Below are 23,029 nucleotides of genomic sequence, written 5' to 3' on the forward strand. Positions count from 1 at the left end.
TGGGTGGCTGAGAGAGACAAAATCCCTGAAATCAGTGGGCTCAGAACTCACTGGGTTCTTCAAACTTTTTTTTAAACAGTGGTCGACAGCCCCCTTAATTTTGAGAAGAGGTTTATAAACCTTGCCAGTAAGATGCAAATGATGAATCTGGAAATTAGGAAAAGGAGCTTAGTCTCAGATTTCAAAGCTGACACAGGTTTAAATGCATCCTAGTGTTTTGTTTGAGTTCTGTGTTTCAAGCCTTCAGGATTCAAAGGAATTAAAATTCTCAGCTTTTTTTGCCCCCCAGTAATCATGAAGATTGTATTAAAGAAGTGGAATCCAAACCCTCCTGCTCCAGTAAAGCAAAAATATTTTCATGGTCAAACTGTGATCTGGCATCACAAACTGTCAGGGAGAAGTTCCAACCCTGTTTTGTGTTGTCTGCCAGAGGTAGGAAGTTCAGTGTGAAGGTTGGGTGGAAGAGGGAGTGTGAGGGTCTGGGGTACCCTGCCTGTCATCTGTCTTAAGTTAGGAATTGGGTAATTCTCTGTAAGTTTTTGACATTTGCAATAGAATTAAGAATATAGACTGAGAGAAGGTTTCAGTTTGAGGTTTTGATTTGGTTTTAGTTAAGGGGGAAGTGATGTGGATGGTGTTAAAAGCAATAGATTGTGCCTGACTGGTGTGCTTAAGGTGTCAGCTTAACTTTTTCCCCCTTTTGTTACTTCCCCTTCCCTCATCTCCCAGGGGCTTAATCAAACCCATCAGATGCAGTGATGTTCCTGCTCAACAACAGTTGCTGCTGCAACTCCTCATTTCAGTATCTCCAGAACAGCAGTAATACCTGGGAGAAAGGCACAATGAAGGATGAGGAACAGTTACTTCATCCCTTCTTTTTCCCTTTTCTGCAGAGAATTAATCTTTCCTCCTACCCCCTCCTCTTCCTGGACACTGTGGATTACCTGCTTCTTTTTAGGCAGATGGGCAAAGGAAGCAGGATGAGAAAGGAGTATTTATAGCTCACCTCCTGTTTATGTTCTCTTCCTAGCAGATGTGATAGAGCTTTGTACTAATGCTGGAAGAAGAGAAAATTCAGGCAGGAACAAGAACCGAGGCAAATGAAGATCATTTGCTAATGCGTAGGTCATACAAAGTACTTCCAAATGTAAGGAATGACACTTCCCACATCTTGCTGGCATTGCTTTTTTTTTGTGCGTGTGTCTGTCTACAGCCTGATTTTAAAACACAGAAGAAAAAATCCACAAAGAACAGCACTGCAGTTCAGATGGGTTCTCATTTGCTTGACCTTCATCCACATGAAGCGCTGCCCTGTGGAGGCAGTGGGTGCAAAATGTTCTTTTTGGTGCAAAATCTGACCTCTTGAGTGGGATGGAGTAAGGGTGTGCTGCCAGAGAGTGGAATCAGTTCAAGGCAGTGGGATTTAATCAGACAAGTGTTGTTTAGGTCCTGGGAGATGAGCTGTATGGTTGAAAAAGGCAGCAGTTTGGACTTAGAGAAAATTGTGCTCAGAAGTGTTTGGCTTGTTGCTGTCACTGCAAGGGCACAGCTCTTGGGTACAGAGGCTTTCCTCACTGCGTTCCCTCTCCAGCCAAATCCCTGGGGGGTTTGCATAGATGCAGTGTGAGCTGTACCCCTGTGAGAGCAGGGAGTGTTTTATCACATCCCAGACTCCCAAACAGCAGCCCAGGGTACACCTGGAGGAAAATACTACACGGCTGTATTGGCTGTGTGAATGTATCCAGAGACCACAGCGAGAAGCTGGAGAAGGTCTTTTATACAAGGTTGAAAATCCCTGATAAAGTTGGCCTCAATTTCAAAGGAAGATTGAGAAGTTTGTTTAATTTTTTTTTTCTCTCAAAGAGAGATCCCGGAAGCGGGCAGTGGTGTCCAGGCACCTCAGAAAGCAAAGAAGGGGGTGAGAGATGCAGGCAGACATCTTCAGTGAGATAGGCTTGTTTTGATCCCTTTGGAGGTGTCTGAGGAAGGCAAGGGAGGATACCGAGGAGGAATCAGCAGGAATTAGCTGGAGCTGGCACTGGTGCACTGAACTGGCACCCTCATGAGGCACCACCATCTTCCCCTGGTCACCTCAGGGGAGGAGCTGCGTGGGTCGGCAAGGTCCTGTGAGTGCTCAGAGCCCACACTGGCTGCTTTGTGATGGGTTTTATTGGCAAACTGGTTTAATAGGCACTGGGTGGGGCTGGGAGGGGTCTCTGAGGGCTGTGGGGTGTCTCGGGAGGCTGAGAGGGCTCTTTGTCTGTGGGGTGTTTCAGGATGTTGAGAGGTGTGTGGGGTTGAAGAGTCTCTGATCTCTGTAGGGTACCCAGGGATGAGGGATCTCGGTGTGCAGCGTCTAAGGGGTTTCTGGGCAGAGTTGGATCCCGGATAAAAGGTTGGCTTAGGGGGGAGAGTATTAATTTCAGCCTGTTTCTTGATATTGCCTACTTTAATTGGTGGTAAATCAACTTTCCCTTAGTCCAGACTGTTAAGCCAGTGAGGAGGAGTGGTGACTGATCTCCCTGCCTTCATCCTTTCATCCTGCATCTTCCTGTCCTGTTCTGGAGCAGCTGGCTGGGATGCTGGCCCCAGTCAATCCCTCACAGCTCAATGTTCTTCAACCCAGTCAGAGATTATGTGCTGGTGCAAAAACACTGGTTGTGCTGGGAAGTCACACGTCACATCCCTTGGACAGCAGGTTTCTGGTCAGGGCATGGTTTTGCCCTGAGTCTCCTTTACTTTGCAAACAGCTGGTGTTGAAGGGGAAAGAAAAGGGGAGGACAGAAGGGAAAACTTGGATAATTTAGGATTGAGGTACTGTGTTCATTATTTTCTTTTTTTGTTTTGGTTAGGGTTGTTATTGAAAGTGTTTGAGATGGTATTTTGTGTTTAGACTTAGATGTTTATTATTTTTATTTATATTACAGTCTCACAAATTGTGAGTTCTACAGTTATTTCACTAATAAGTTACAAAAATGGCTTCGTATCTATCTCTGCAACATCTTTTAAGGAAAAACCGTCTAATTAAGAAATGACACTAATTATTTTTACTTTTAATAACTAATCACTCGTATCTCATTAATGTGGACTTTTCTGTCTAATTACAAAATACTACTCAAGCTCGTGAAGAAGGACTAGTTACTGCTTTAAAACTTTTATCTTTATATATATTATTATATTTTAAACCTTTCAACTCCAACTTTTCTACTACATGATATTGCACACTTATATTCAAACTACACATTAATAATTTTAGTTTTATTATTCAATTTTGGAAGCCTTCTCCACAGTCTCTGGTCAAATGCTGTGTTCCCTTGGGGGTCAGTGTTTGTCAGCACAGAGTCTAAAATCCTCAGTATCCAGGGTTCCAGCATCCTGTTTAAGAGAGACCAAAATCTAACAGATTGAGTACAGGAGCAGAAATGAGGTAAAGACAGATAAATGGAGCCCTTCAGCATGTTTAAGGTGGGTGGCTTGGGTTGCCTGGGGCTGCTTGGGAAAGCTCGAAGCAATTTTTATCACTGAGATTCCAGCCTGGAGATTTTAAGATAACCACTTTTAGAGCCAGGAAAGACATTCAGTGTTTCATGCAGCAAAAGTTGGGATAGAGAGGAAAATAGCTGTTTCTTATTGGAAAAGGTGAGCTGCTTTGTATCAGACTTAAGTCGGTCTCATATAAAGGGGGCCTCTTGTAATTTGTATAATAGATGTTGGCAGAAGCACTTGTAAATGTGTCTCTAAATGCTTTACTTGTAAGAAATTTTTGTGCAGAGTATGCTGTTTTTCACAAAAGCTGTGCAGCTCCTGCTGCACTGGTACTCCAGGTAATGAGTTAGCAGCATGTTTTATTTAGGTTCTAGAGTAAGATGTTCACCTTTTTTTTTTTGGTTTTTTTTTTTTTTTTTTTTTTTTTGGTTGGGTTTTTTTGTGTTTTTTTTTTTTTTTTGTTTGTTTGTTTTGGTTTTGTGTTTGTTTTGTGTTGGTTTTGTTTGTTTGTTTTTGGGTTTTTTGTGGTTTTTTTTTCTTCCCTGGTCAACCTCTTTTCTTATTCTAAATAATGTTTGGAGACTCAATCTCTTAAAGTTGTTAGTATTCCATCATTGCTAATTACATAATTGGAGAACAGGAGCTGCTCCCTCTTCTTCCATCAGAGAACACTCACTGATAGCCAAAAGGTTGATTTTTTTTTTTTTTTTGGCTTTGATTAACTTTGTCACCCAGGTAATATTAAGAAAGCTACATTAGGACCTATAGAGATGCTGTTATTTTTACCTTTGGGTTGTCTAATACAGACCTGGAGGAAGCATTAATTTTAGATAGAAGACTGGACTTTGTTCCTCTTGTTCCAGTAATCATTTTGGGAGTGCAGCTGCTGCATGACCCTGAGCCTCTTAGCATGCATCTTACTGCAGATAAGGGAGGAAATGAAAGATCTGATGGATGTGGAATGTGAATTCCTGCATGTGTTCCTGTGAGACCCAGAAAGTTATCCTAGCGCTTAAAGCTTCTCATTTTAGTGGTCTGGCTTCCGTGCTTTTCACACTCCCAAGTATTGTTTATTTTGGGAGGGGTAGACAGCCTGTATGGACTAAAATTTGGATGCAGTTATTCCACACTTGGTTGCTGAAGGGGGGTGAGCTGTTGGCTGTTTACCTGAGGGACAGATCTGGCCAGTAAAGCTTGAAACGAGTTCATCTCTGTGCCCTGCACTGCTCTGATCCCCAGCTTCAGCCTTCTGACCCCTTTCTGTATGAAGCTGTTGAACTGCAGATGTCGAGTAATGGGTTCAAACATTTTCTCTCCATCTCAATTTTAAAACAACAGTCTCCCTTCAGGAATAAAAATGATGAATGACTCTGTAAGCTCTTGCTAACCTTGGATGACATATCATGACATCTCCGTCTCTGCTCGGTTTTGAGTTAATTTGTTCCTTTTTTTTCACTTCCTGCCCAGTAGAGACTGTTTTTGTTGATAAGGAATTGTACCAGCAGCACAGTTCAGAGCTGCAGGAGTGAGATATGAGCGCTTTAACAGCATCTCTCCTATAAAATGTACTGGCAGCACACTGGAGGTGAGCGTTAAGGAAACAGAGGGGTTCAGCTCATATTGGGATGCAAGAATTGTGCAAGGGGTTAAGTCTGAGGAAACCTCAGCTTTTTGATGAGTCGCCTAACATGCCCTGGTTTTTTTCAACCTGTTTTGTCTTTTTCATGTTTTGTTTTATGAGGGCAGGAGGTTTCTGGAGTGAGCTTGTATCTGTCAGATACTCATAACCCTAAGGTAAAGTCTTTGCATGTGCAACTTATAATATTTTCCAGCTACATGGTTATTTTGCAGTAGGATGATGCTGGGTTTAGCAGGGTTTAGGATGTTCAGAGAACTGTGGTTTTGGGCTGCCACCCACATCTGGCAAAAAGGCAGAGTCCTGCTGTGCAGTGTTTGAAAAATGAATGAATTACGTTGTGTAGAGGGGGAGAGTGAAGCAGTAAAAACCTCGTATCAGTGCTAGCTGTGCTGTGGGATCAGGTATAACAGGTCTATAAACAGTCTTTGGGGTAGAGCTCTCTGACTGAGGAGGGTTTGTGTCTCACTGAGTGAATTCTGTCAACTTGTTTTTGTATCTGATACTATTTTTGGGAGGATTGAAATTCCCCTCCTTAGGTAAAAGTTGGTTCTGAAAATTGATTTGCATCTTGATCCTTGAAGCTTTCTGACTTTGTTAACAATATAATAGTAATGCCAAGACAACAGAACTGGATTTGTACGGTATGTGGGACCTCAGCTGTGTTTTTCTCAGATAGTTTTGAGCCTAAAAACCTGTTTTTTTCATGTGGGAGAGGTAGTCCTGGTTGCTCAACAGTATCACATCTGTCAGAGAATCAAGAAGGCTTGCTTGTTTCACTTGCAAAAGGGCAAATTTGCCCTTTGGTTCCCAACACACGAATGTTTTTTACAGCATTACTTTTGCTGAAACATTCAGCTTCCCACTTAAGTTACAGCTGTGTGGTGCCTACTTATTTTCCTGTGTCTGATTCGACCCTGGGAAGCTGAAAATGCAGCTGAGAGGAGGCAAATTGAAAATGACTGATCTTTGTTGTCAAAATGGATAGAAATGAAATATAAATACAGCACATGCCACAGTGAATTTCTAGAGCTGTCAATGCAGTGACCATCAGGGCCAAAGGTCCTGCTTTCAAGAAAGGTTAGTGGAAACTATCCTTGGTTTAGATTCCAGACTTCAGAGGACAAGGGGAGTAGCAATTAAAGCTATTCAAAGTAGGTTATCAAAGGCAGCCTCATGAAACGCAGGGGTCTGGACAATTTGGCAGAGAAACAATCAGTAACTTGGGTTTTGTTTGCAAACTTCCTTAGAAGTTTACTTAATTCCTCCCTGTAAGATACCTTTTTTAAAAATGTAGGTTTGGCAGCTGTGTTTTAGCAATCAGCAAAGAGAAAATATCCCAGACCATAGGAATGTCCAAATTGGACAACAGCTGCTGAAAAATATGAGGCTAGCTACTGAAATATAAACCACCAGAGGCAGGTGAGAGCTGCTGTGGTGTGGTTTACAGTTGGGCCGTTTTGTGTCAGAGTTGCAATTTTGGTGTTGGGGAAGGATTAGTATATAACCAGTGTAATATAAACTTAAAGATAGACTTTAAATCAGTCTGGTTGTAGATTTTCATGGACAAATGAGTCTCGTGCCAAGTTTGCAAAATATACAAACCCGTTTATATGTGCTCTCTTCCTGTTGGGCTGTTGTTTATTTTTATAGCTCAGTATTACAATTACTGCTTTTTATGTTGGGACAATTTGTTCTTCTATGGACAGGCATGTTTACTACTTCATGCTTCAAAGTTTGGCTTCCCTCTGTATGGATATGAGAAAAGTAGTGTTGGCATGGAAAACAACCAAAGAGAATGAACCTGTCAATCCACAACTCAAAACATCCATCCTGGTTAGGCAAAAACTTCTTTTTTTTAACCTTTAAAGACTTGTGCTTTGATATGATTTCTACTCTGTGTAGTAAGCTAAACGGATTTCTTAAAACTGATTGACCGAGTGGCTTTAAAAATACACGTCACATTAAGGAAAACAAACCACAGCTGTTCTGCTCTGGACTCTCAGCTGCGTGTGTGGAGAGGGAGGTGTGGAGAGGTGAACTTGGCTGCGGGGGAATCCCTGTGGGTGACAGATGGGAAGGAAGAGGCTGTTCCCGACAGGTGCTCCGGCTCTGTGGCCGCTCCTGGGACGGGAGGAAGTGCCTGGAGCGGGCACTGGGGAGGGGGCGCAGGAACCTGCCAGACTCTGAACAGTTGTCCCTTTTCCCGTGTTTTCCAGGTGCATCATCGGCTGTCTCCTTGGCAGAGCGTGAGAGTGGTGTATTGCAGTACCGTAGTGCCCTCTGATGGTGAGTACACACCAGCTCCTGCCTCACTTGCACTTCCCCAACTCGGCTTTAATTCCCTGCTCCCTTTTCTGGTTGAGGCTTCCTTGGCTGGGCACCAGTCCAATTTGGAGCTAAGGAAGTGACAGAGAGAACAACCTCGGGAAGAATTAAGGCAATGGGCATCTTTTCTATGAACTGTCCTTACAAAACTCGGCAGGCTTTATAAAGAAAGATGGAATTGCGTGCAGCTGTCCAAGTCTTTTTGCCAGACTTCTTTCTGATGTAGCTGTGAGGTCTGTATGACCCCTGCCCTTCCTGGAGGGAGGTGCCAGAGGCTGGAGCCTGGCTCTGTTCAGTGATACCAAGTACTTGGACATGAAGCAAAGGGCAGAAACTGATGCACAGGAAATTCTCCCTGAACATGAGGAAGAACAACTTCTCCTGTGCACTGGAACAGATAGCCCAGAGAGTCTGTGGATACTCCAGAACCATCTGGACACAAACCTGTGCTTGTGTGCTCTGGGATACCCCTGCTTGAGCACCAGAAGACTCACTGTTGTCCCTTTAGCCTGACCCTACCTGCTCCCTTAAGTCCATTTATATAACAAAAGTGCAGTTCAGCTATATGCCAGAATAGTCAGAAGCATCACTTACTGCTGTGAATAAGTTTTGAAGCCAAGGCAATGTTACTCCTTTATTTAAATTCTGGGACAGCTTAAACATGTAGCTTTTTTGATAAGGTTGTCAGAGCACAAAGCAAAAGGATGCACTGGTGGAACTATAAAAGTCTCAGTGTGCCACAATGCAAAGAGGAAAGGAGCAGTTTTCAGCTGCTTAACATCTGCATGCTGTGCACAGGGAGTGGAGCGCTTGTGCTGACAAACATGAGCATTGAGTGGATCCTCTCCTTGTTAAGGCTTGTTAATAAGGTCTGAAAGCTAATAAATGAAGGGTTCCTGCTTCCCCTGCCAGGATAACAAGTGTGCAAATACAAAGAGAACATGACTGACTGCTCTGCAGAGCTTACATGAAAACCTGGGTGCTTAAACAGGTAGAATTGTAGAGGATGTGTAAGGTTGAGAAGATATCTGTTTGTGCTGATGAGATTTTACCTTTCCTCATGTTGTGCTTGAATAATTCTCTCATTATTTCTTCCAATAACTTTGCCTTTACCGGTAGCCAATGTTCAACACTGACTTCTTTGGCCACACTTTCCTTTTACCATTCTCCGTTGTGACCTTGTTTGTAGCTCAAGTTGATCTTAAGCAAAAATATTTAAAAAAAAACCAACCATGACCTGCTGCTGGTGCACATTTGATTGAGTCAAAACTTTGTGGTACTTGGATGGAACTGATGCTTCAAAGCAACTCCACACTTAATATAGCATGTAAAGCTGTTAAAATCCTCCATGGTCTCATTTAGCACCATTCCTGGCCAAGCTGTAGGTGACTGTAAATGTAAGTGCAGCACACTTGTATAAAATTAATTTATTTTACTTGTGCCATGTCTTTAAATCCTGGCTTAAAATGTAACTAGGGGAAGATTAGCTGAAACCTTAACTCTGTAATTAGAGAGGTACCAAATACTTTGTCCACTTAGTAAGTTGTGAAGTAGGTGCAGAAGACACACAGGGCTGTGGGAGAAAGAGTGAGGCAGCCATATCGCAGGGGCTTGTTAATAATTTTTACTGGAGCTGCTTGCTGCTGTCTGTTAGGTTTGTGTTATTGTGTCCTTCAGATTTCCTTCTTTTCTTTGCTGCTTCCCTCTTCAATGCAGTAAAAATCAGACCAGCGTTGCTTGTGTGGGAGGTGGTGAGAGGATCAACCTACAATCATGAACTTTCCCCACCAGTGAATTAAGCTAGGAAATCACTTGTACAAGGTTTTTGCAAGAAAAACATAAAGCGGCTGTATTTACAGACTTAAGGACCCTGTCTTTTGAAGGGAAATAATTTGGTCTTTAATACTTCACCTAAGCTGGAAGTTCTTGTGAAAGGCTTTGTTTGTGCTCCTAATGCTGATGACTCCTAAAATGCAGTGGGGCTATTCCTGGTAGTCACTTCCTCCAGAGCTGGCAGTCCTGGAGCTCTGGTTGTGGTGTGGTACTGATGGGAATATGTGGACAACGTGCAAATGTAAACATTGTTCTCTCTTTTTCTCTGCAAAAAAACTGCCTCACTGCCTGTATAATCCAGGTAGCATTTTAAATGTAAAGAAAACCTGATAGCTGGTGTCAAAACAGCTGCTGCTAAGGAGCTCTAAATTCTGTCTGGCAGTCCAAATAAATTAGCACTTTGCTGTATTTCTTTCCAGTAAATATATGATTGTTCCCTCTGAATTCTGTGCTTCAAAACACTAAAGCTACTAAAATCCTGTCAGATGTCTGAGTCTTTAGAAGAGGCATTGATAGGTTTTCAAATACTGGGGCCTCTTAGGATGCTTTAGTTGTTTTAGGTGTCCATACTTGGTTGCTTCCATCTAGTCTTTAAGGACTTGAAGGCAGCAATCTCTTGCAAGAGGGAAAAAGCTTTTTTATGCTTGATTCATTTCATGAAGGTGTGTGATAGCTAAGAATGAGAAGAGAATTCTTCTGGCTTTGTGAAAGTGCACTTGGTAAATGCTTTCTCAATATCCACAATCCCCCATTTTTGGAAGGGTGTGTTGCCCCAGGACTTGTCCCCATAGTTCCCTTTGCTTGTTAAAATAACATTATTTGCCTTCATTTCTATTTCTGTTGACTTTTTGACTGGCTGATTTTGATGTTGCTTAAAATGACTTGGCATTGTCAGTCCAGTGAGTATAAGGAGGCAGGAGTTGACCCAAGTTACAACAGGTTGGGCTACTGAGGCAGATGAATTGTGGGTGGGTGTGACTGCACCATCCTTGAGACACAGCAAATGATCTGAGCAATAAAAACCCCGTATACCTATACCTATAAAAGCGAATCATTTTGAGGTGTGCTGTTATATCTTAGCAACTACGTCACTTGAGGACAGTTATGACTGTGATTCAGTAAAGGGCTTAGGGAAGATGAACTTTGAACTTCTCTTTTCTATGTATGGGTCTCACAAAGCATACTGAGCAGGTTGTGGCAGTAAAATAATAACCAGCTTACAGCTCATACAGGTCACTACCATTGATTTTAGAATTACAGAAATCCTCAAGAACGCCCTCAGAAAAGCTTTTGGCAGCACCAGAGAAATGGAAAAATCTTGTTTCATCTACACCTAAGTAGTAATGCCTGTCTGGAGAAGTACAAAGCATATTGATCCCATGAATTTTAGATGAAATGACCTTGAAGCCTAAACTTGGAGTGCTCTTTTCCTGCAACTTCATGCTCCTGCTTTCTTACATGTTTTGCCTCAGGACAAGGAGGAAGAAACCAGAAGTAAACAAGAATATAAACATTTGAAGTGGGCCCTTCCTTGATGTTTTCTAATAGACACAATCTGCCTTTGTCTCCTGAGCTATAAATCCTGATGTAAACAGCAGTGTTTTGTCTTCCATAGTCCAAAACACTTTTATTCTCAAAACCTACCCAAAACATACTGTGCTGCCATGTTATGGCTTTTATATATCATGTTGCCTTTAGAACAAAGGTGACTGTGTTTAGAGTAAGTAACTTCTACAAAGTATAGAAAAACGCTGCCAGGTTACTGGAGTGAGAATCTCTGTTATACCTTCATTTTTCTTTGGCCACATCTCTTGAGAAAACCAAAAGTTTATTCTGTTATATGCAGGTTATAATCAGGTTTGCCTCTTCTTCATGGAGCAAGCAGAGAAGATCTGTTACCTTCTAATGCTGAGCTTGTGTTTTTGTTGTCTCTGCAGAAGTGACGGTGGTTTACCAGAACGGGTTGCCTGTGATTTCTGTGAGTCTTCCATCGCGGCGCGAGCGCTGCCAGTTCACCCTGAAACCCATCTCAGACTCTGTCGGGGTGTTCTTGCAACAGCTGCGAGCAGAGGACAGAGGAATTGATCGGGTTGCAATCTACTCAGCAGGTATTTATTCTTGTTTACAAATGGATTGGTTTACTTGCTTGCCAGCTGTTTGCGTGCGGCCTTTTGCTTTTGAAGTAAAGTTTGCCGTAGTGAGTTTTTTGACGTTCCTTGAAGAGCAGAAGGTAGAAATGCTATTCCTGGAGTTAGAATATTGTGTAGTCAGTGTTGCCAAGGAAATCAGTCCTAATGGAGATGCTTTCTGGTGAGTTCCCTACTATTTAGTAGGAAAGATGCAAGCTGTGCAACCTACAGAGAGGTTCAAATTGATTTATAAGGAATTGGGTATGGAAGGTGGTACATGAGAATCAGTATCCTGCTTTAGCAATGAGAACTCAGTCACGTTTCACCCCTTGTTGTCCTGGCAAAAAGTATCATCCTTTACAGAGAATATTTACAATATATGTTTACATTATTATTGTAAATAGCTAAGAATTTATTTTGTAAACTTAAATTCCGTTTCAGCTTTAAGGGACTCTGCTTTTTGATTTTTGGCTATATGGCAAAGCACATCAAGAGATCAAGTTTATCTGAAGACGTTACTATTTGTATTGAAGATTTTAATGTTTTTCTGTATTTTTGTATACTACTTCCATACTTCAGATGTACTGTTTTTCCATAATCCAGTACTGTACATTAAGATATCCACCCTCTGGTTTTCTGTTTATTCTAGTTACAAAGAATAGGAACCAAACAGCTGGATTTGGGATGGTGTTACAATTTAGCCAGAGTATGTTTAAGCTCTTTGTTCCTCCTGCTTAATGCATCATCTGTGCTTTCCTCACAGATGGCACACGTGTGGCCTCCTCCACAGGCATAGACCTCCTTCTGCTGGATGACTTCAAACTGATCATTAATGATGTCTCCTACCACGTCAGACCACCAAAGAGAGGTAAAGCAGCCTGTTTCTGCTCAGCACTGGGAGTACATCTCAGTATTCAGTTCCCTGCTTCATTGCAACATGCTTTATTGACTTGTTCGGGAGCATGAAGTGTTATTTCTCAAAGGAAACCTCATGGTTTCTAATCCTGCCCTTGGAGCCCAATTTAGAGATAGCCAAGAATAATCACTAATGAAAAGCAGATATTTCATTTCTGTTCAAAGCTAGTGCCCCCAGCCCTCAAAAGGAATAAACAAAGAAATAGAATTCCTTTTAATTTCTAAGTTTTCCAAATTTTTTTTCATAATTACTGGAAAGTAATTTAATTTAACTCATTCTGAGGGAATACAATACAAGATGGGAATTAGATTGAAACTGAGATTGTCTGGTTTGGAAGAATAAATTGTTGCTTCCCCTGACAGCTAACATTGTTTCCATTTAAGTGTGGTACTTTGAATATTGCAGATAAACCTCAACACCCTGTTAGCTACCAAACAGTGAAATAAAGGAGACTGTGCCCTTAGAAAAATCATGTAGGAGGGGAAGGGAAAGCAACCTATTTTGAGTCAATAAGAAAATCCATTTCAGTAATACTCTTTGAATGTGTTTGATTTTCAAGATGTGAAAACCTGCAAAGAAGCTTTTGAGACACCTCAGCATTTCTGGGGGAGGCAGGACCTGTGTTTTTGTCTGCCCTCTTTCTTCTGGGCAGCTTAATAGCCTTCATAAAACACCAGGTTCTTGTATGCCTGTAATTACTTTTGAGGATTTAAACCAAAGAGACAGCTTGGGAAATGTTGTTTCTGTTAGGCTCACAGATGTGGGGGATTTTATTGTTCTGTTATTCTGGAATTGGGAGTGCAGTGTACTGGGTGAGATAGTCTTTCTCCCCTAAATGTGGGGTAGACTGACCTCTACTAGAGATGTTTTCTTTTTCCCCCATCTCATTAAAAGCACCTTAGCAGAAAGCTCTCTGCTAAGACTGGGTGTCTAAACACTGGGTACCACACACACACACAAAGTTGTTACTCTGCTGTCACCCACTGTGTGCTGATAGGTGAGCTCTGGGATCACCAAGGTTACAGGAAATGGTCTCCTAGGATGCACTTGCCAAGGAGCTTTCTATAGTTTGTGCTAAAATGAATGTGCCTGCAAATAGGCACTGAGATTAGTTCTGTCAAACTTTTCAACTATTGCTTTTGCATTGTTACAAGATCACCTTGTGTATTTGAGAATGGAAATGCCAGAATACTGTAATTTTAAATATGTACTTCTTGATGTTCGTCTCAGTAGGAACATATAGATTTTTCTTCCAGGGAGAACAGGAGCTCTTTAACTAGAATGAAATTATGTACTTTGTGTGTCTTGGCGCTGGCAACTGAGTCACTTTTTTCCCTTGAGCTGCTGGTGTTAAAGCTTAAGCTGTCCATAGCTTTTTGAGTTGGTAAAATCATATTTTGATAACTGTAGGTACAAGTTCAAGGATGCTACAACAATTAATTTTTTTATTTGGCTAATGTCAAAATCTTTTGCTTTAATTTCAAGCTTCTTTTTATTTCTATCTGGACTGTAAGACAATACAGGTAGTCACAACTCCTTTATGAACTGGTATCCTGTAGGAATCCTTTTTGAGTTGGAATGCAAGGATCAAGGTGCTTTTGAGTCATGGTCCTTTTCTTGTTTCTGGATTCCATGAGGGCAACTTTGCTGCTTTGCAGGCAGCACAGCAAGGGATGTTGCCACAGAGCCCTGGGAAACAATTCTTGGCACTGGTGCTCAAAATGCTGCCGATGAGGCTGTTGTAGGGTCCCTAACCCACAATGTCCAGTTGCCACCACAAATAACTCTGGTTGCTGATGGTTTGTATTCTGAAATCTGCCTGTGTCTTGACAGCTGGTGTGATGGATTGTAGCTAGTTTAGTTCTTTTGAATTGTACATAAATATGAATCAGAAGCAGCTGTTGACAACTGGCCAACTTTATAGGACTTCTCTCTTTTCCTTGTTCTTAACAAATTTAAGGAACATCCAGTAGTAAAGCCTAGTTTTCTTTCAAGGGAGATCCCATTGTCTTAGAGTGCTAGAGCTCTTCCAAAGACCTGTTTGTTGAAAAGATAGTTTTGTTTGTTTCCGGTGCAGACTAATATTGGTTTCCCAAGGGCCCGTGAGAAACCCTGTGGGCACAGTGTATAAAGCAGCCTCTGTTTTTCCCTAGAGCTCTTAAGCCATGAAAATGCCACAACGCTGAATGATGTGAAGACGTTGGTTCAGCAGTTGTACACAGCCTTGAGCATCGAGGAGCACCAGCTGAACAAGGAGAAGGAGCTGATAGGGAGACTAGAGCAATTGAAGGAGCAGCTAGCACCTCTAGAAAAAGTAAGGAGTTTCTCAGTGTGTTTTATTTATCCTCCAAATGTAGCCTGGATGTATTTCCAGGTTTTAATTGGGTCCCTGGCATGCTTCAAATAGTTTTAGGATCACTGAACCAAGTGTTTACCAAACCATGTCTGCTTTTGGTTTCTGTGGAAATATTTTGTTTCCTTGCTTCAAGTAGTTGGAAATGAGCTTGTTAGTAAATAAGGACTTGGGCTAATACAACAGAACATCTCTGACTATAGAGAAAAAAATACTTTCCTGAGGCATTCGGAGCATGCTCAGAGTAAATATAGGTGACAGCAAGATAGTGATGGGAAAGAAGCTGAGATGTGTTTGTGTTTGTATAAGCATTATGTATAATCAAATCATGTTTTGAATCACGTAATGTTGCTATTAATATAAGGGACTCATTTTACAGTATTATCTTTTAACAGTATTAACATAATTACTTCTGAGACTGCAAGGTGTGTGTTTCTGCTTTCTGCAGGTAAGGATGGAGCTCAGCAGGAAGGCAGAGAAGAGGACAACCTTGGTGTTGTGGGGAGGCCTGGCCTACATGGCCACTCAGTTTGGGATTCTGGCCCGCCTCACCTGGTGGGAATATTCTTGGGACATTATGGAACCAGTCACCTATTTCATCACCTATGGTAGTGCCATGGCAATGTATGCTTATTTCGTAATGACCCGCCAGGTAGGACTTGTTGTGCTGATCTTGACGCTTCAGTAGAAGACTTTCTGGGCTCTACTCCCTAGAAAAATAGCAAAGTTGTGCCTGGTAGAAGCTGCTTTGCCCCTTCCTTATCCTGTTGGAACCCAGATGCCACTTGTTTAATTTGTGGCAGAGAGGTGGTGTGTGGCTGTGGGGTGTTCTCATGGCCGGTTGCCTTACCAGAAATGCTTTTCTAAAAGTGTTTGCTGGCTGACTGCTGTAGCCAGACAGATTCATCTGCTGGGACATATGGTCAGCACAGACAGGTATGGCTACATGAGGTACCTTCTGAGCTTCAAAGAAGCCCACCCCTCTCACATGCCATGTTGACCCTTTTAAAGAGCCCAGGGATTGGGCATCTTGTTGGAAATGCCTTTCACAGATATAGCCTCCCATCCAGATGAAGAATCAGTCTCTGGATCCTTGTAATTGTGACAGATTCGATTTTCTTCTGCGTGGGTTTTTGTCTCATCAGTTCCTAATCCTGCCTAAGTAATGAGGAAGGGAGGGCTCAAAGTGTCTCTGCTGTCACAGGGCCATCAGAACAGATGCTGCAGGTATTCCAGCGTGGTGTCCCAAGGGTCTGTCAGCTGCATCATTTCAGGGACAGTATTTATAGCTTTTCTCCCTCCATTGTTCCACACAAACTTGTCAGTATGAAATGTTATTTTTTGTTGTCTCTGTGTGGAAGGATTCACACACTGGGGACAGGAGGAAGGTGCTGGTAACTCACTGGTGGAGTGTAACAAATGGGTAGAGAAGCATATGTCTAACTCCATCCCAGCTAGACCCAGCAAAGTCAATGTTCTTCAGAGCAGCTGGTGTGGTGCAGTGTTTGGCATTTGTGACCAAGACAGCCTTGGTAACACAGCAGTCCTTTTGCTGTTGCTGAGCTGTGCTGGTACAGCATCAAGGCCTTCTGTGATTTTTGTTCTTCCCTGGTCTGCTGCCTCCCAATCCCCTGCTTCCCATCCCTGGGAATAGGCTGGGGCTGGGTGAGGTGTTGTGAGGGAGCACACCTGGGACAGCTGCCCTGAACTGACCAAACTGACCATACCACATGATGTCACATTTTGCAGTAAATTGGGAGGGAGTTTCTCCAAAGCAGCTGTCGCTCAGAGTCTGGCTGGGCATTGGTCTGCTGGCAGAAGGTGGTGAGTGATTGCTTTTGCATCACTCTTATATTGTTGTTGGTTTTTCCCCTCAGTTATTAAACTGTCTTTAACTCTACACTTAAATCTTTCTTGGTTTTTTCCTACCTTTGGATTCTCTTCCCTCTCCCATCCAGCTGTGCAGCAGTGAGTGACTGGGTGGGGGTTTAGCTGCTGGCAGGGGTCACCCACCACTGTGTGAGCTTGGGGCCAAGCTTGTGCCTTTTGTCAGAAACTGGTCATTCCCCCTAAAACACCTGAGACATACTGTGCTATGGCATCCTGTGCTGCCTCCCTGCTGTAGCTTTTTTTCTGTTTCCTCTCCTTTTTTCTCTTTAGGAATATGTTTATCCAGATGCCAGAGACAGACAGTACTTACTATTTTTCCATAAAGGAGCCAAAAAGACACGATTTGATCTAGAGAAATACAATCAACTCAAGGATGCAATTGCTCAGGTAACAAGAATTTTTCCAGAAACAAGATAAAGAAATTACTACTTGCTAGCTCTTCGTTACTATTAACAGACACACCTCAAGCAAGAATGAATGTATTTTAAGTTTTCAGCCCATTTTCCTGTCACAGCCCCACTGCAATCGCTGAATTGGCTTTGATATTGCCAGGAATAGAACTGCTGGAAGTGTAAATCAACATGAAACACATATCAATCTTTAAAGGCCTTTCAGAAACTGCTGGTAAATCTTGACTTGCATCAGACTTTTCATGCTTTAGAGGAGCCTAATTCAAGGTATCTTTTCTTCTCAGCTCCTACACACCAGATGGATTTAGTGAGGAATGAAGGCTTGCATCCATTCAGTTCAGGTCTTCCTGACATACCACTTCAGTGCAGTCCTGGAAAATAATCCTCAGAAAATGTAGCCGTATTGTTTAAATCAGTGGGAGCAGATTTCTCAGACTCTGGAGACAGACACTCTTGACAGATTATCCACATTGTGGGATCTGTTCAGCAAAGGACTTGGATAATGTTTCCCTGTGTTTCTCCGAGCCTTATTGCAGAAGGATGGTGTGAGCAGAAAAAGCAGAATTACCACATTATTTTTCACTACTCTATCATCCTTTATTTCCAGGCTCTGGAAATGACAGTGTAAGATACCCAAGGCAAGAGGAGTTCTACCCATGCCTTGGAGAAAAAAACTGCATAAGGAAGGACAGGTCTCTCTGGGGTTTCTTATGCCGTGTTGAATACAGATGCCATTGGATGGCCATATTTTCCTGGAGCTTTTTAGAATCAACCATGCCTAATAATCTAGTTGGGATGTTGGTTTGCTGGGGTTTTGTTGGTTTCTTTTTTAAAAAATACTACAGTGGGTTTATGGGGATCCAAATCTCCCCTACCCTGTTCCTTTAAGTGGCTCCATACAGACAACTTCAGAGAAATGCAGCTGAGAATGGTTTTTGTAAATATGAGCTTTCAACTTGCTGTCACTCTTTGGGCAAATTCCTGCTGGACAGGGAAAAAACAAGAAAATGTGGGAAAGCTTTTCTTTCTCTAAAGGGAAATAGTATTGGGGGAAGTTGTTTTGGGAGCTTGTGCTTTATAACGTGTCTTTTACTTTTAGGCAGAATTGGACCTTAAGAGACTTCGAGACCCACTGCAAGTTCATCTGCCCATCCAGCAAATTTCTGAAAAGGACTGATCAGCAAAGAAGCTCTGAACCCCAGCAAAAAACCTGTTCATAGCTCTTGCCTTTTTTAATTAAAGCATTGCAGGTGGAAGCTGGGACGTGGTGTTGTGGGGTGGAGGGTTTTTACCTTTAATCAAGGCAAAGGACTGTAAAGGGGGAAAATCTCCTAAATCTGAAGATGGGACATTGTGGAATGTTAGTTCTGAAAAGGGCTTGGCAAATAGTCACATTTTAAGAACTGTCAGAATGGTGATTGTGTACAAATACAGGACTGGGGGGGGTTCATGAAAAGAATGTAATGCTGGGGTGAAGGGGTGTCTTCTTCCAGCTTTGCAGGGTCTGCCTCTTGATAAGACACCAGCAGCCTGCTTAGCTTTTTAAATTTTCCTTTACCTGATTCCAATCTCTTTCTCTCTTGAAAAAAAAAAAACAAAAGGAGAAAAAAATAAATGAACAAAGAATCCAAGCCACCTGGAGCTCTGGCTGGTGATCAGAACTTGCACTCCACCGCCATTAACACGCACACTTCTGGTCAGACCTGGTCTCTTTTATAAAGTTACTACAAGACTGCTTTCTACTGGAAAACCGTGAGCTTCCTCTTCCCAGCCCACCCCCTGTGCTCCACTGACTTCCTCCTTTGCTTATTTGTAGCACAGATTGGTTGTAGCCCAGTGAGAGAAGGAATGAGTTTTCTTCTGGACATTCGATAATCGATGTTTTGAATTATTCCGTAATAACTCTCTAAACTTTGTGTCCCAATGCCCTTGAGCTCCTCCTAGAAATCCATGGCAGCATTGCATGAGCGGTTTTTTATATGCAGTCTTAAGGCAGGGAGGTTCCCCCTCTTCCTACCCCAAATCTGAGAGCTACCTGGACTATGAAATTAGGAAGGCTTTAAAGGATTACAAAACTGTTGCCAGAATCATGACTCCTGCTTTTAAATGAACAGTTTTGGAACATGGAATAATGAAACTTGATACTTGACTGCTTGTGTAATGGGATAGAAGGTTTCACATATCGTCAAAGCATTTCCCTTGCCCAGAGGCTTTTTGAGAGCCTGGGGATCTTACAGTGTAAGACACAGAACTGCTTTGGTTCTGTAGCACTTTCCCCTGATTAAGTAGCTTTAAGTGAACTTTGTGTCCACAGGTCAGAATTTCTTAGGAGTGGCTAATGACATCTCTTGTTCTTAGCTAAAAAGAAATAATGGAAGGAAGGCCAACCCATTGCCCTCTCTCTTAGCCAAGGCTGGCTGCTTTCTAAGCAGATAAAACATCTCTTCACTCAAAGCAGGTCAGTCTGGTTTAGCACCCTGCTGATAAATGCTCTGGAGACAGGATGAAGGTGGGAGAAGGACACTAAGCTTTATATACAGAAAGGCTGGCTGCTTCTTTTTGATGTTTCACTACTACTCCTCACTGTGTCATGGAAGAAGGCTTCTGGATTTTTGGGGGAACCATGTTTTAAAAATATAGGAAAGAAAATAATTCAGTATTAACTAGATGCCAGGTGCCTTGCAGATGTGGAAACACAGCTGGGATTGCTGCCTCTTCTCACTCAGTGGCATGTTGGACCGAATGGGTGCATGTTTCTAGTTTTATTTTTTTTTTCTTCCCTTCCCCTTCTCCTCTGTCTTTCCATTTAATTACATTGTGTGATTATTTTTTATCTGTTTTATCATGTTTGTGTGATGAGTTTTAAAAGGAAAAAAAGTGAACACAATCCTGTAGCTGAATCTTTGGTGTGTGTTTGGGATGAGGGAGGGAGCATGGAGAAAAGTCCTTCTTTAAAAAAAAAAAAAAAAAGAACAACAAAAAAAAAACAAACCTGAACATGTGTAAAATCCTGTATCATTTATGAAATATGTATAAAAGAGCAATGTACTTCTGGAACAATAAATAACTATTCAATTTTTGAATCAGTGCTCTTGAATAATGTTATTTTCCCCAGCTGAGAAGAGAATATTCCCTGTGTGGCAGCTCTGTCCTGAGTTTCCTCCATTTCTTTTTGTTTAGGTTGCGTCTTCTTGACTGACGTCACCTCACGGAGGCCGTGGTGATGCAGATAATAGCTTTCCTGAAGAAGCCTGGATGGAGATCTGGCTGCCAGGCCTGGCTGCCTAACCCAGGGAATTCAGGAGCAGTTGAGGTGGTGAGGTAGAGGTAGAGATACTTGGTCTAGCAAAGATCTTCCTTTGTTTGGCCAGCATAGTAGCAGGATAAGAATATAGATAGGCAGATAATAGCCAGCAACCCAAAAGAGGTAGCTGTGGTGTCAGTGTATTTCCATATTGCACTCATGTGTTTTTTTGGAGAAAAACTGGTGTTAGGCTTCAGTTCCTTTCTGCCTGGGCCCTTGAATGATTTGTCATGGTAACACATGACTTGTTCATTACCTTTGGGAATCGGCAGAGTATGCTTTGTGGATTATTAGGATGAGATGTTTAGTGCAGGTTTCCATCTTGCCTGTGGGCTGCTTAAAAAAATTACCATCTATGTTAGCTAGTTTTTGAAAAAAAAAAACAACTCTTGTGTTTTTCAAAGCTGGAGAGGAAGGGCTGGAAGCTCTTTGCTGTCAACTACCTTTAATCACTGCTGACAGACCTCCTTCCTCCAAGCAGCCCTTAGTCTGCTGCTGTCCCCAGGTGAGCTGCTGCCACCTTTAGGTAAATTGTTTGGCTCAGTTGCATAAGAATTCATCCATTTTGGCATCCAGGAGAACAAGAGATGTTGTGACATCTTATTACCACCATCTCTATTTTGAAAGCAAAGGGTGCTGTTGCAAAACTGTTCCTGCACATGAATTAACGTTGCTCTAGAGATGGGATGGGTAATAAAAGTAAGGTCAGTGGCTGCACTTGTGTCCTGAAATCCACAAGCTTCCCTCTCCAGTCTCAGTGCCTTGGAATGCTAACACTGAAGGGAAGGGCAGGGTTTGTTTACTCTCCTGATCCACACTGTTGTATCTCAACATCAACACACACTCTTGCAGCAGGTATTTCCTCTTTGGGAGCCAGGCAGGTGATAGGCAGCACTTGCAGAGCAGGCAGAGCTGCCCGGATTTATTGCACCACTGCGTTCCTCAGCCCTGGTGAGGAATTGCAGTGCTCAGGTGCTGCTTTTTCTTCTGATTTTGTCATTCTTTTGATTAACCACTTCCGTGAGGGAGTTTTCAAATAAATGTATGGACGTTTTTTTAATGGCTTTAGGTTAAATGTAGTGTTCTCTTGAGGGTCTTTGTTTTCTAGTATAGAAAGCCCAAAACACTTACTATCTAGGGTTTTAACATACGACCAGTTCAAAGTTTCCTGGAGAACTGCATTACATTCCCTTTGCCACACCCCTGAGTCTGCCTTGCAGGCCCCTCCAGGGAAGCTGTTCATGGCTCCTCTTTTCTGAAGAGCAAAGAAGAAACCCTTTTTCTTTCTCCCTGTAACCCTTCCTTCCTGGCAGGCAGCAATGATGATCACCTTGCTGCCAGTTCTTAGCTTCACTATTGGCTTTAAGAGGGTTTGCATGATGCTCTGAAGCTGCTGTTGGCTGTCAGACCATGGCACTGAGCCAGCCATGTGAAGCTGGCCAAGCTACCTCGTCTTTGAGCCAGTGGACCAATTTCTTTGATACCACCCTGGGTTTTTCGTGTCTCTGGAGTTATATAAACAAGCTTCTTTCCTTTGTGTCCCATTGTATATTTTATTTTCACAGAGGAAGGAGATTTTTATATCTTTAGTATTCTTCTACCTATCCCAAGAGATGCTAATTGTTCCTTTTAAAAAACCCATTAAGCTTATTTTCTTTACTGGCATTTAAAAGGATGAAAAGTAAAATCCCGTAATGAAAGTTAGACTTGCAGTGTACCTAAGCCCTGAAGCAGGGGAGAACTGCTCTTAGGCTGTGCTGCTGGGCTCTGAGGTCTCTTAAAAGATGACTTCTGCTTCTCTTTCTGCCCCTGACTGGTTTTGCAGTTGTTGGTGTGCTGTCTATGCCCTAATTCCTCCATCTGAAAATGTAGGAGCATGGAAAATATGCTGGGTTTGTAGGACCTGTGGAAAAGCACTCTCAAACACCAAGTTCTGTATCACAGTGCTCCACTAACGGGAAGGAAATAGAACTGCTACTTGTAACTAGGAGTGATGTTCTCAGTGTTGTACTTGTGTGGAGTTTGCCCACATCCCACAGCTCGTGCTCTCTCCCTTGTCTCCACAGCCCTTCTCACTGGCTTGGAGTCCTGGCACAAGTTGTTTACAGCAACAAGGCCTATCTCCAAGTCCTTGACTTCAGTGCAATCCATCTCAGCTGCCTGTCAGGGCTTATTGTGAACGTGCATCCTCCAATCAATCCCAGACAAGGGAGCCTGTCCTGTGTGCCAGATTCTCCTCCCTGCCTGCAGCAGGAAGTGCTGATTAGCTCTTCTTCCTGCTCCTTCTAGGCAGGTTGCAGGTTCCTGCACCCAGAGCTGTGCTTCACACACCTCCCAGGCATTGCTGTGTTCTGAGAGGCGGCTCTGACAAAACCAAGACCACCTCAGCAAATGCCGAAACATTTTTATTCACGAATCTATTACAAACTGTATGAGGCTTTCCAGCCCAGCCAATGCTTTGAAGAATTTGAGTTCTTGTGTGAGGATTGTAAAGCCCTGCAGAGATCTCTCTTCCACAAAGGTGGTTGCCACCTGCATTTTTCTTGTGTTAAGAACAGATATGCACAGGCTTTGTAGCAGGTTTAGAAAATCCCTCTTGGGTACCAAAATAAAATTCCTGCCATATATTTTAATTTTGCCTTCCTTCTTCATATCTCTTAAACAGTACTGGTGGCTTCTTTTACAAGATTCTAACTTGAGCCTGACTCTTTTTGGGGTGTTGAGAGCATCTCTTTGGGGTGCAA

The 23,029-nt window shown here is 42.5% G+C and overlaps 1 protein-coding gene across 3 annotated transcripts in view; it reads left to right on the forward strand.

The window, feature by feature from the left end:
• MCU (mitochondrial calcium uniporter) overlaps positions 1–20,064 on the forward strand; it is an 80,834-nt gene extending 60,770 nt beyond the window's left edge. For 2 of the 3 annotated variants that reach the window (XM_021543869.2, XM_077784799.1), the window contains exons 2-8: positions 7,342–7,411; positions 11,221–11,391; positions 12,176–12,280; positions 14,482–14,642; positions 15,130–15,333; positions 16,842–16,958; positions 18,085–20,064. In XM_021543869.2, coding sequence (XP_021399544.1) covers positions 7,342–7,411; positions 11,221–11,391; positions 12,176–12,280; positions 14,482–14,642; positions 15,130–15,333; positions 16,842–16,958; positions 18,085–18,201 — 945 coding nt within the window. In that variant the 3' untranslated portion in view covers positions 18,202–20,064. Of the gene's footprint in view, positions 1–7,341; positions 7,412–11,220; positions 11,392–12,175; positions 12,281–14,481; positions 14,643–15,129; positions 15,334–16,841; positions 16,959–18,080 lie in introns of all 3 variants that reach the window. The other variant, XM_021543870.2, reaches the window with a different exon arrangement.
• Positions 20,065–23,029: the final 2,965 nt, after the last annotated feature.

Source organism: Lonchura striata, chromosome 7, assembly GCF_046129695.1.
Source record: "Lonchura striata isolate bLonStr1 chromosome 7, bLonStr1.mat, whole genome shotgun sequence".
Lineage (NCBI taxonomy): Eukaryota > Metazoa > Chordata > Aves > Passeriformes > Estrildidae > Lonchura > Lonchura striata.